Source organism: Canis lupus, chromosome 34, assembly GCF_003254725.2.
Source record: "Canis lupus dingo isolate Sandy chromosome 34, ASM325472v2, whole genome shotgun sequence".
Classification (NCBI taxonomy): domain Eukaryota; kingdom Metazoa; phylum Chordata; class Mammalia; order Carnivora; family Canidae; genus Canis; species Canis lupus.
In genome coordinates this window covers 31047130-31061661 of record NC_064276.1, presented here as the reverse complement: position 1 = coordinate 31061661, position 14532 = coordinate 31047130, and the positions used below count along the sequence as shown (strand labels likewise).

Genomic DNA, 14532 nt, shown 5'->3' with positions numbered 1-14532 from the left:
AGATATATTTTTCCAATATTATATATATTTTTTCAAACAGTTTCAAATAGATATATTTTTCAATATTATATATTTTTTCAAACAGTTTCAAATATATATATATATTTTTTCAATATTATATATATATAGTTCAAACAGTTTCAAATATATATTTCTTTTCTTTTCTTTTTTTTTTTTTAAGGGGGGAAAACACCTTAAAAGTTCTGTTAGTATTTAAAAGGGAAAACACATGCATTTCCTATTCATTTTCAGCTGCTGGTAGCTAAAGAGGTTCTGCATCCCCCCCCCGCCCCCCTCCGGCCCTGCAGCCGGCGCCTGCGCTCGTAAAGCAGGAATCCGGTCATACTTTGGTAAATGAATCCCTATCGCCCTGGAACCGTCAGCCTCGGAACAGATGTCAGAAAGTAAAGATTGGCTGCTTCCAGAGCAGGGCGGCTGCCAACTCTCGCGAGCTTTGTCAGGGGGAGTGGATCGCAATGTCAGGGCAGCCCACTTTGCAGGCTGGAGCCGCAGCTGCAAACCGCGTCTCCCGAAGTATTGCGCGCTCGCCGCTCCTTGCAAACTTCAGCGCCGTGTTGCAGCGCGTCAGGTAAGCTGCCGGTGTCCAGGGGCACCTTGCGGCGAGGCTCACCCCGCAGCAGGAGCGTCAGCCCTGCACTTGTTTGCTGTGCCCCCTGGGTGCTCCGCGGAGCACGGTTATTGCAAGTGGGACAGATGCAGCAAGCGAGCGGACACCTGCATCCCATCTGCCCATTATTCAAGGAACCTAAACGGAGTCCATTTGCCTGCGGAGGAAATAGCGAAATGTATTCAACTTTGTGCAAAGGACCGTAGTAGCACTTGTGGAATCCCTGGGATGTGTGTTCTGAGCGCCCTCCCTGCGCGAGGACACTTCTGTGCTGTGCTTTAGCCTTAAATGCATGATGCAGGGAATCTCTCCTGAAAAGAGTGACAAAAGTGGTCCCTGGCCAGTCTTACTCTATTTTTTTTTTCCTTTTTTCTTTTTTTTTTTTCAAGTGGCATGAAAGAATAGTTCTCTTACTGTCTGGCTTGACACTGTACTTAATCATCATTTTGTCATCTGAAACTTTAACAGTATCATTGGCAAAGAATGAGGTCTAGGTTTCTTATATCTAAAAGAAAATTCCGTTTCTTAATTTGGTTTGCAAACTTTTCTCCCTGTGTCCTGTGTGTCCTTTAAGAAAAAGAAAATTTGCATTTAAAGTATAGCAATATATTGTGAATTTGCTACTATTTCTGTTATTATAGAAACAACTAGCAAATTTAGATTTTTCTGCTCATCCTACAGTCTTGTAAATCTGCCTTTGTTTTAGTGACATCAGTTCTTGTTTAATCAGAGGATTAAGCATTGAATATAAAATGTGTGAATGATTAAATTAAACTGAAATGTGACCCAAATTATTCCATGGTTTAGGATCTCTATTTATAATTTATTTTTTATTTCAAAAGTAGGCCTTCCAAATTTTTATAAATATATTACACAATAATAAACTCAGCGAGGAGTTACCATCACTAGTCTGTCTATGCCTCCCATAATAAAAACTATCTCGTACTTATGATAAGCATAATTGTATTTCACTTATGTAAATAGTTACTTATTAGGGGATGAGCATGAGTTTTTGAAGAGTGACTTTAAATGAAAATCTTTAGAATTCTCTGTGAATTTGAAATAACATCACCTTTGAATGACAAAATTGCTAATTGGATTAGCAAAGTTGTTTCAGTATCCTAGATCTATTTTTATTCTTGTTTATTTTTAATGACCTGCTTCTTTAACTGTAAGAAAATGTCTGAGACCCACATTTCACTTTATTTTTTCACTTTTTAAAAATATAAACTAATAATGTCTTGGCAAGTCACATCTTGTTTATAAATTTAGTTTCTGCTTTGAGTTGTTTTTTGATAATAATTAATAATAACATATTTAAATTAATGCTTTCATGCCAAAATCTGCTCATTCTTAGAGACACTGCCGGTTGTTAGAGGATCGTAATTGAATAGACATCAATCAAACACCAGATTCAACTTTCAAAGACCCAAGATATCTCTCTAATAGTAAATGTTTGAATTACTTCAACGATCTTCTTCCTGATTGAGGGCAGATTCGGATCTTAACGCTTCTCATACCTAATATATTGTCTTATATCTGTACACATTCTCTCAGTGCCTAGGGTATCCGAAGGATCCCTGAAAGACAGTGCTATAGTCTATTTATAAACAGACTTCCTTAGTTCCCCACTTCAGATAGCCTACAACAAAATAAGCTTTTTAGATTTGGTATAAAGGCTTAGTTGTTTTATTTTGACCAAATACATTTATAGGCGCTTGTTCTAGATCATATTATCTAGATGGCTCTTGCCCCACTATTTTAAGAAGGCTTATTTTTATATAGAAATGAATCTTATAACTTTAAAAAAAAAACAGGAAAATTACACTCGGAGAAAACTATTATCAATATTTGCTTGACCATCTTTTAAGAAGTCCTTGGGTGTCCAATAATTTTGAAAAGGTAGTTGATAATTAGCTATGGCAAATAAGTAGCTCTATCAATCATTTTATTACATCCATATCTTAGGGCATAACATGTATTTCTTCAAATTGATACTACTTTCAAAATTAATTCAAAAATGAAAAAAATAATGGGTTTTTTTTTGCATTTTTTTTAATTTTCAAAGTTACATTGTTAAAAGTTTGGAATATTTTCCAAAAATTGCCAGTAGATTTTGATATCCTGAAGCACTTGACAAGCTTGGGATACCGTAGTCTTCATTATCTTCCAGGTTTTTCCCTCTTCCCACTCCCTTCATTCATTTTCTTTTGCAATTCCAAAGGAGAACTCCTGCCTGTCTTTCAAAAACTATGGCAGTAAGTGAATTAAATTCCAATACTCACTTGTAGTTGGTATGGAAAATTTCCCCATTCTTTACGATAAATGGATTATATATTACTGAAGTTTAAATTGTTTATTTAATGTGACATTATTCAACTTGCACCAGAATTTATTGAAGACAAATGAAGTTTTAGTTAATGTTTTAATTATTAATAAAGATTTGGATATATAGGTTAATTATATTTTCTCAGTCTCCTTTATTCCTCCTTTGATTATTTAATCATGTGATAACATATACTAAAAACATGAAGCAACCTGTTAAAATAGAGAATACTGGATTATGAAAAGGACAACATAATGCTTATTTAAATAAGGGCTGCAGCTAACTATGAAAATATTAGCCTACACTAACCTAGCAATGTGGACATGCATATTTTCATGTTAAAGTCTAAACTGAATAATATGATATATAAGCGCTCCAACAGGTAGCATGGTGGCGAGTTGGAATTATATTGCCATTCTTACAGTGTATACATGCTTACAATGATTTTTTTGAATGTTACTAATTACATTATTTGTGAGCTGATGACTCACAGATCATCCTTGAGAAAGCAAGCTAATTACTTGCCTAAATCATACAGTATAACGTTAACATCTATTCAGCACAAACATAAATAAAAACATACAAGACGCAGCTATGTAAATCAAGCTAAGTGACATGGAATGATACTATAACCTTTTAAGTGTTATAGTAGATATTTTTTTAATATTCAAGGAAAAGTATTGCATTTATTAATTACATACAAAACCAAAATGTTTTGGTAGTATATCATACTTGCTGTGCAATATAATTATTAAAGTATACAACAAACATTTGAAAATTATCAGAGACCAAAATCACATAGCATTAAGTGTTTGGTTTATAAAGGTAAAATAATGTTTATATAAAACCAAGAAAAAAAAACAGACAATCTTTACACTCAGAAGAACATTGCTTGAGCGGGGCCACAGGGAGGAATGAATACAACCAGACATGCTGCAATGAATCTGTTGAAATGTAGGTTAGAGTTAACCCGATCTGTGTCTTAATTCCTATTTTCTTTGCAAAGCAGATTTTTAAAAAAGAAAAAAAATCCATTGCTGCACTTTTTTCTTCAAATGTCCCCTTCATCTATTTAAGAGAAAGGGTTTAGAAATTATCAGAAGGAATTAAAAAGTAAGACTGCGGTTGGTATGCCTCTAAAACTCCTGAACTGTCAGAAATATAAAACTTCAGTAGTAAGTGCTAAGTCTACCAGAAGCTTCACATTATTACTACATTATCACAATGTTATGATACCATATATTATAGTTATCATAATTTATCATAAATATTATAGCATATCATAATAGTATAGAAATCATAAATATAAGAGTGCAGAAATAGTATTAAAGTATTATATACTTCAATAACATTTTAATGGTCTTTACAGGTTCAGTTGTATCAAAATTGAGAGCATAAAATAATCACTGTTTTTTAAAAAACTTATTAGCTTAATAATCATTATAGATAGACCTATATGTGTATATATATGCATAAATATATAAACATTGATAGAATTAAATCTAGATATATAGATATATAAACAGAAACAGAGGTAGAGATATCTGTAAGTACACTAACAAAATACTGTACACAGTTGATCAATTTATCCAGATCTTTTGGGAGCTCAAAACATACTTGCTGATCACTAGCTATACCATTAGCAGTGGCAAATGAGGTTGATTTAACATGTGAGAATCCTAATCCTGTGACAGTTTTCAGGATAATACTTTATTTTCTCTACCTTCTGAGACAACCTAAATTAAAAAATAATAATAATAAAAACCCACTAAAACAAATTCTCAAAGCTCACAGGATTAGCTTCTAGGCACATAGATGTATTTACAATTACAGTATGAAAAAATAATACAGGGATCCCTGGGTGGCGCAGCGGTTTAGCGCCTGCCTTTGGCCCAGGGCGCGATCCTGGAGACCCGGGATCGAATCCCACATCAGGGCTCCCGGTGCATGGAGCCTGCTTCTCCCTCTGCCTATGTCTCTGCCATCTCTCTCTCTCTCTCTCTGTGACTATCATAAATAAATTTTAAAAATAATAATAATAATAATACAGAAAAGGTTGTGTACATTTGCGGACCTTTGCTATTATTGTGTGGAGGAGAATCGGTGTTTGTATTTGACTGTTTCAATCAGGTTTTATTCCAGTTATATAAAGATGTTAGTTCTTTAAAATAATATGGGCATTACATTTCTGTGCCCCTCTGTGTCGTGTGAAGTTTCAGAATCTAGATTTTTAAGTCTTACTAACTTTAAGGAAACTCGGTGTGCATTATGAATTTTTTAGAAGATGGATTTATTTATTTGGGAGAGAGCAAGCACTAGTGCAAGTGGAGACAGGGGCCGATAAGGGAGAGGGAGCGTGGAGCCCCATGCTGCTAGATCACAGGACCCATGAAATCATGGCCTGAGCTGAAACCAAGAGTAGAATGCCCACCCCACTGAGCCACCCAGGTGCCCCACATTATGAATTTTTAATAAAACTGATTTCTACCAGCAATCTTTTCATATCATCAATAAATATTATTTAATAAAATGTCAAAGAGTTATGATTTGGTAGGTCTCCAAGATTCCTTTTTCTTCCTCTACTCTTACCAGTAGTTCCTTAGCCTTAGTCCTCTTAATCTCACTTATTTTGTCCACTATCAAAACGCAAGTGATCTAACCATGTTGACACATTTAACCTCACCAGTCACATATACTTTAATCAATTAACAAATAACATTGAGTAATCCCTGAGTGTAAAATTCCTTCAGAGTATCTCCTCTCACACATCATATTATCAGCTGCTGCTTCTCTCCACTGACATTGTAATTCAGGTGGAGAAGGCTTTCTTTGTTACTCACTTTCAAAGAAATTGTCTGGTATATACCCGCAGCCCTCTCTTCCAGTTTCCCCCCATAGTTCTTTAAAGTGGTAGCAGATTTGTGGTAGCAGATATGTTAATTTTCACAGTTTTTAGGAGAAATGACAACTGCTGTATTTTTCTTGCTTAATATCCTATGAATAGATCATCCAAATTCTCTTCTGGGTTGTGTAGAGGAAGAAACCACGAAGCAAAAAGGACCACAGAAGGGACCATGGAAACAGAAAAAGCCAGTAACAGAAGTCTGGGGATCCTTAAAGGTTCTCCATTTACTTCACAATTCTGTCAAGAGCTGGGTGACCGTGAATAGCACCGCACACATTTCTGACAATACATGACCTTATGTTTCCTCCTCTAACTGAGGTAGAAATTATAACTGTCATAAGTTGTCTTCCACTTAATGCCCCTTTTGGCATGTCTGTGTACAGTAAAAAAAGTATAAATCTACATGCCTGGGACAAACTTCTGCTTTAAAATACTTAATCTTCCAAAAACTAAACTAAACTAAACTAAACTAAAATAAAATAAAATACTTAATCTTCCTTACAGAGACTTGATAATGAATCTTTCTAAAATGAAATAATTTCTACTTTTCCATTCCACTTATTTCTATTCTAAATTGAAAAGTGAAATATTTCCAAGCATTTTCTGTGTGTGTGTGTGTGTGTGTGTGTGTGTTTACAAAACCTGTTTCATACTAGCAGATTTATTAGTTTTCATAATTGGTAGGATTAATAAGAACTACTGTATTTGGGCTAATTATCATAAATAAAATATAACATTTGATGCATGAGGCTTTTAAAACTTCCTGATTACCTCTCTTTCAGAAATCAATATGCGGAGCAAGGGTACAATCCTAAGCATCCGACTTCTCTTGTGGTTTCTTCTGCTCTGGGTGCTTATCGGGAAGTCACACACCGAAGAAGACATCGTAATTACAACCAAGAATGGAAAAGTCCGAGGGATGAACTTGCCGGTTCTTGGTGGCACAGTCACAGCCTTTCTTGGAATTCCCTATGCACAGCCACCTCTTGGTAGACTTCGATTCAAAAAGCCGCAATTCTTGACCAAATGGTCCGATATTTGGAATGCCACAAAATATGCAAATTCTTGCTATCAGAACACAGATCAAAGTTTCCCAGGTTTCCCTGGATCAGAGATGTGGAACCCAAACACTGATCTCAGCGAAGACTGTTTATATCTGAATGTGTGGATTCCAACACCTAAACCAAAAAACGCCACTGTAATGATATGGATCTATGGTGGTGGTTTTCAAACAGGAACATCATCTTTACCTGTTTATGATGGCAAATTTCTGGCTCGGGTTGAAAGAGTTATTGTCGTCTCAATGAACTATAGGGTGGGGGCCCTAGGATTCTTAGCTTTACCAGGAAATCCCGAGGCCCCAGGGAACCTGGGCTTATTTGACCAACAACTGGCACTTCAGTGGGTGCAAAAGAACATAGCAGCCTTTGGTGGAAATCCTAAAAGTGTAACTCTCTTTGGAGAAAGTGCAGGGGCAGGTTCAGTTGGCCTTCATCTACTTTCTCCTCGAAGCCAACCATTGTTTACCAGAGCCATTCTGCAAAGTGGATCCTCTAATGCCCCTTGGGCAGTAATGTATCTTGAAGAAGCCAGGAACAGAACGTTGACCTTGGCTAAATTTATTGGTTGCTCTAGAGAAAATGAGACGGAGATAATCAAATGCCTTCGAAACAAAGATCCCCAGGAAATTCTACTGAATGAAGTATTGGTTGTCCCCTCTGATACTCTTTTGTCTGTAAACTTTGGTCCAATTGTGGATGGGGATTTTCTCACTGACATGCCCGACACACTACTCCAACTTGGACAGTTCAAAAAAGCCCAGATCTTGGTGGGTGTTAACAAAGATGAAGGGACAGCATTTTTAGTATATCGTGCTCCTGGTTTCAGCAAAGATAACGACAGTATCATAACTAGAAAAGAATTTCAAGAAGGCTTAAAAATGTATTTTCCAGGAGTGAGTGAATTTGGAAGGGAATCGATCCTTTTTTATTATGTAGACTTGTTAGATGATCAGAGGGATGAAAAGTACCGTGACGCATTGGATGATGTTCTTGGCGATTACAATATCATATGCCCTGCCTTGGAGTTCACCAAAAAGTTCTCAGAATTGGGAAATAATGCCTTTTTCTACTATTTTGAACACCGATCCTCCCAACTTCCTTGGCCAAAATGGATGGGAGTGATGCATGGTTATGAAATTGAATTTGTCTTTGGTTTACCTCTGGAAAGGAGAGCTAATTACACAAAAGCTGAGGAAATTTTGAGTAGATCCATAATGAAATACTGGGCAACTTTTGCAAAATATGGGTAAGTGCTGATTTTTTGTAATTGTTCTTGTTTGATTTTTATTTGGTTTTGCTTAGCTCGGCTTGCTCTCTGGTATAGACTTCATTAAAGGCACAGAAATGTTTTATTATTTTATTTTATTATTTTATTTATTATTATTCTTTTTTGTACCATAGGCTACTTTGGGGTTTTATTAATATAATGAATTTCAATTTCTCGCATCAAGGTGCTAAAAGAAATCAGCGAAGAACTATTATGAAAAATATTTTCTGATATCATTTCCAAAGGACTGCAAAGTACTTTTGCAATATTAGCCAAAGTTTATATGCTAATAGATGTTTACCTTGAAAACTAAAGTTATTATGACCACACTTTTTAACTTGAAAGTTTATAGAGTTTCCAGTTTAGGGAGGAGTAGGAATATGTCTTCTTTCATGCTCATAAGCAGATATAGTGGTAACTGATAGGTAGAAAAACATATTGTCATTCAGGAAAATCAAAGCATAGGATGGTGGTGGAGTTGGCCCTCAGATTACTTCAAATACAAATGCAGAATTCAGCATTTTATTGATTTTTCCCCTAATAGGTTTGTTCAGAGCTTTCAGGTGATGTGTATTGGACAGGAGAAGCTACGAGTGTTCTCGCATTAGCTAAGCTGCCTCCCACCTGAACAGCTATATGGCCGACATTAGATAATCAGAAGTATGTTAGAAGAAACTATTTTTCTTCATATGTCACAAATATTGTGATATTATGTCCCCAGGAGTCAGAAGAAAATAATCTGTTCAAATATATTTTCTAAATTGTATCTCTTAAATATACAAATGCATGGTATAGAAAATAAGGATTTTTTTTTGTAACCCCCAAAATAATTTTATGCATTGGGATAATTTGTATCAGTGAGAAAAACAAAAGAAAGAGAAGTTCAGACATCTGTTTTCAAAAGGAGTCCTGACAGAAACTCACAACTTGATAGATGCTTTAATCCAATCTGTCATATTATCTTTTATAATTGAAAAGAATGTTGATAGTGATATTATTGCTTTCTGGTTTTCTCTTCCAACCTCCATTTGAAATTCATTATCTCTTCGTGTCACTATATAAATCTTCTACAAAGTACTTGTATGATATAATTCTTCTCAAACGTTTTTTAGTGCTTATCCACTGCGTCTAAACCGAAAATTCTTTTGTCTGTCATTAAGAGACCTCTATAATCTTACTGCGGCTCAGATTCCCCAACAGTACCTGGCTTCCAATGATCTCATGAATGCCAGACTGTAAGCTTAATATACCTTGGAGCCTGCTCTTGCTCTGCACCCTGCTTAGAACATGTTCCCTCTCCCTTTTAATGACACAAGTCCTGCTTTTTTTGAGGTCCTGAGCACCCACGTGTGTCGCCAAGTGTATCTTTAATTCCTAGAGTGGTAATTGCTTTGGACCTCTTTTTCCTTCTCAACAGAAGTTATTGACTGTAACTTGTCTCTGTGTGTTTTCTCATTGTATGCTGAGCCTCCCAGACTATAATGAAGTAGCTTCTGAAAAGAGAAACTGGTTTTACTGGAAACTCATGGAAGTACTGGCATAGGCATATGACAAATTTATCAGACATCTGGTTATCAAATGATTGAACAAAAACAAGTAAAGGCTAGAATGAGCAAAAATGTACCTATGTTCAAGATATGCAGACTATTAATTATCTGTAGTTGTGCAATATCTTATGACTTCTCCACATCAGCTTCAATTTCTGCTAAAGAAGGATCATCATTTCTAGAGCAGCGGTAGAGTTATTTCTATCTCATTTTGTTCTCACCCTAAAGGCTAGATCTATATTAAATCATTTTAATATGTTTTAAATTCTTTCTTACGATTCTAGATATTATAAAGAATTTAAGGAGATATGTTTCTTAAAATTATTGATGCTTGTAATTTTTAAAAGACTTTAAATTTTACATGTCTTTGAAGACAGTCTTTGACACTTAGTAGAATAGATTGTCTAACCCTAATCTACTTCTGTGATTAACATATTTTCGTGGGAAATACATGGAGGTTGACATATTTCAATTATAATGATAAATTCATATAAATAAGATTATAAACCATAAAGATTAGGGGAAATTTTTTAAAGCAGTTTAGTTATCACAAGAGGTCATTTTAGTTGGGAAGTTTCTTTACAGTCCATATTCTGCATACTCAACAGAAATAATAATACTTCTTATGTGTTGAGAGTTGATGGCAAACATGATGTTAATCTCCTGGTATACATTATCTGTCTTCAAAGCACAACTGTGAATAAAAATAGAAGCTTAGAATGGTCAAGTAAACTCCAGTGGAAGCAAAGGTGGTAAATGTACAGTTTGTAAATCCATCCACATCTATCTGACCACAAAAGTGATATATTCTGACTCTGTGGTTTTCAATGCAGGGAGATTAATCCCCTAGCCCCCCACCTTCCCACCCTGGGAACATGCAATGATGTCTGGAGCTGGATTTGAGTGTCACAACGGAGAGTGAGGCTGATCCTAGCAAGGTAGAGTCCAGGGATGCTCCTACACCTCCTCAAAACACAAAATAGCCCCCACACCAACAAAAAATTATTCATTCCAAATGTTAGTAATACCAAGCTTGAGAAACTGCAGGTTTCGGCTTCTTCATAAGCCCAAAATGACACATTAAGAAAGTGAAAAAGCAGAACTAGGATCTGTAATAAATTACTCAGGAAAACGAGTTTTCAAGTTCATGGTTCATAAAATGTTTTAGCAAATTCTCCTTCTTAAATACTCTCTAGTATGCATTGTGGTATTTGTTGTAATTAAATTCAAAATAAGGGGTGCCTGGGTGGCTCAGTTGGTTGAGTGTCTGAATCTTGGCCTCAGCTCGGGTCTTGGCCTTAAGGTCATTAGTTCAAACCCCTCCTGTTGGGCTCCACACTGGGAGTGGAGCCTACTTTAAAAAAATTTTTAATTCAAAATAATTTTGAATTTTTCTTGGTGATTTTTATTATTTTGCCAATGGCTCCTTTAGTAAACTGTTATTCAACTCCCAATTATTTGGATAATTTCTAGATATTTTGTTGTTGATTTCTAATTAATTCCATTTTAGTAATAGGCAATACTCTAAGATTTTCATCATTGAAATGTATTAAAAACTATTTAATAACCCAGAATATGAGCTATATTGGTGATTATTTTATGTGTTCTTCCATTACCTGGTATGGTGTGTTCTGTAAATTTATTAGTTGATGGTCACTCAGGTCTTCTGATATTCTCCCTAATATTTTTGTTTCAAATACTGAGAGAGAGGTATTGACATCTTCAACTGTAATTGTGGTATTAATCATTTATCCATTTGGCTCTGCTAATTTCTTTTAATATTTTCAATCTATGGTATTAATTTTAAATCCATGCTATTAATTTCCATGCATATTTAGGATTATTCAGTCCTGATTATTTTTATCATTATGAAATGTCTCTTTTCATCCCAAAGTTGGCTTTGTGTAATATCAAGATAGACATGCCAAGTTTCCCATACTTGTGTTTACATATTTTATCCCACTTGTATTTTTAAAGAAATCTTCCTTACAGTTGAGTTGGTATGATTAATTCACTTCATATTTAATGTATTTTTCAATATGATTTTAAGTATATCATCTTGTTTTTTTTAATTCATTTTTCCTGTTGCTCCTTTGCAGCTTTCTTTTTTTTGCATTAATTAAAATGTTTTTTATTATTCCATTTTATTTGTATAAAGACATTTTAATTTGCCCTTAATATTTTTTTCCAGTGGCTGCTTAGGGCTAGCAATTGTTTAACTTGTGAAGTCAACCTAGAGTTAATACTGAAACATTTTGCATTTTGCTACTGGCATTTCCCACTTTCTTCACAATTCTCGTTTCCCATTTTCCCTGTCCCCCTTACTACTTCACAAATGCAAGAAACTAAAAATACTGTTCCATGTATTCTCAATGTTTTTTGTATTGCTGCCGTATGTTTAGGCAATGTGTAATATAAAATCTCTCTTAATATATTACTTGCTTTAAACCATCAGTTATGGGATGCCTAGGTGGCTCAGCAGGTAAAGAGTCTGCCTTCAGCTTAGGGTGTGATCCTAGAGTCCCAGGATCGAGTCCCACATTGGGCTCCCTGCATGGAGCCTGCTTCTCCCTCTGCCTGTGTCTCTGTCCTCTCTCTCTCTCTCCTCTCTCTCTCCTCTCTTTCTTTGTATATCATGAATAAATAAAATCTTTTTGAAAAATTTTTAAAAATGAACCATCAGTTATATTTGTGTAAATTAATAAAAGAAAAAATGGTCTATGTACCCATAGGATTGCCATTTCTAACCTTTATTCTTACCTATGGATTCCAGTTATCATGTGTTATCCTTCCCTTCATGTTAAGGAACAAACATTCTTTAGGATTGCTCATTGTGTAGGTTGGCTAGTTACAGATTCATCACTTTCCCTTATCTGGAAATGCTTTTTTTTTTTTTTTTTTTTACCTCCATTGAAGGATATTTTTTAAGAATATAGAATTCTGAGTTGATTTTTTTCTTTTCCATTATCTTCTTGTCTCTCTAGTACTGATGCAAAGTGAGCTTTTATTCATATGACTTTCCCCCTGTATGCAATATCTTTTTTTTTCTCACCCCTTTGGGTTGATTTAAAATTTTTCTCTTTATCTTGAATTTTCAAAATTTTGTCCATGACATTTCCAAGTGTAATTTTTTTTCGGTCTGGGGTTCACTTAGATTCTTCTTGTTGATTTTTAATGTCATATTTGAGATATTTTGGGTCAACATTTCATTGAATATTCTTTCTGCCTCTTTCCCATTCTCATCTCCTTCTAAAATTCCAATTATATGTATACTACGTTGTTTAAAATTTCATAGGTCACTAAATTTCTGTTCCCATTTCTTCAGTTTTGCTTCTGTTTTTCAAATTAATACTCTTAATTGATTTCTCTGCAAGCTCACTACCCTTCTAATCTTCTCCAATTTGTGGCTGAAACTATCCAATGAATTCTTTATTTAATTTTAGTTTTCAGGTAAAAATTTCTCTTTTTTAAAAATAATTTCATTTATTTGCCAAGAGTCCTTTCCTGTCTCCCGTTTAAAAAGATATTATTTTTTTAAGTTCTTGAATATATTTAAAATAGCTTTAAATTTTTGTTTGCTCATCGAATATCTTGTTCATAGATTCAGTTTCCATTTTCCTATTTCTTTGCATGGTTAGTAATTTTTGGATTTATACTGGACTTTTGGATTATACGCAGCAAAAATCCCTATATTATTGTATCATTTTCTGAAGAATGTATGCTTGCATTTGAGAATGTTTTTCTATTTTACCAGGCCATTCAATTAAAGGATGTGTGTAGGTTTGAGTTTGTCTCAAATGTGTAACAGGCATGTTTTTATATTTTGTTAGAGTGGATCCAGAGGAGGTCCAAGATATATATAGATCCTCTAACTTGGCAGAACTTAAACTCAAAAGTCGTCTTCACTGAGGGTATGGCAAGTACTTGGTTTAAGGGTCTGCTAGGATGGGGTAGCCTAGGTCTTACTGTGTTCCTTACTTCTAAGGCTTGGCCCTCCATCCAGGTGGACACTGAGTATTGAAGAGGTATTAGTGAGATATAAATGAATGCTGACAACATTATGATAGTTATTCGCTCTCCAACTTTCCCCATCTCTCTTCTGCTCTCAACCCTGCAGCATCTTCTCTGATCAGCCTCTTTAGACTCTCTCCCTGTATATATTCAGCCCAGGACTCAGCCAAAGATCTGTAGGGAATCCCTGCAGAGACTTTGAGCCTCACTCCTTCTTTTTCTGAAGTCCTGCCCCACAGACTCCAGCTTCTGTATCTAGGAGCTCTTATTTCTGTGTCTTGACCTCGCTGGAGCTACTCTACTGCTTAGGTTCAAGCTCCCTGCATCTTGGACAAGAAATTCTCCTTATGTGAGTAACGAGGGTAAACATGGGCTCACTTTGGATTTCCCTGCTCTCAAATAACACAGACTTGTGCTGCCTGTTATCCAGTTCCTGAAACCCACTGCCTTGTGTTTTTGTTTTGTTTTTGTCTACTTTTATAATCGTTTATGGTGGGAAAGCTATTCCAGTTCAAACCACTTCATCATAGATGAACATAAAGGCCCGAACTCCCCACGTTTGCATTTTAAGGGAATCTTAACCTTTATATTTCTCATTCAGTTATATGAAAATCCTTTTCTGCAGTTACTTTAGAATATCATATTAGTTTCCAGGACATATAAAAGCCTTTTTAGTTTGACTTCTTGGCAAAAGTAAGAGAATGTTATTCTGTGGTAGCACTAAATTGTAATCAAATTTAGTATTTTTAGTTGTAGTGTTTTAAATTCCTTATAAAACAGAAGCCAA

At 35.1% G+C, this 14532-nt stretch overlaps 1 protein-coding gene across 1 annotated transcript in view; it reads left to right on the top strand.

Moving 5' to 3' along the window:
* Window positions 1–300: 300 nt before the first annotated feature.
* BCHE (butyrylcholinesterase) overlaps window positions 301–14532 on the top strand; it is a 65211-nt gene continuing 50979 nt past the window's right edge. The window contains exons 1-2 of the mRNA XM_025425469.3: window positions 301–589; window positions 6642–8166. Of these exons, the coding sequence (XP_025281254.2) occupies window positions 6650–8166 (1517 nt within the window). The 5' untranslated portion in view covers window positions 301–589; window positions 6642–6649. The remainder of the gene's footprint in view (window positions 590–6641; window positions 8167–14532) is intronic.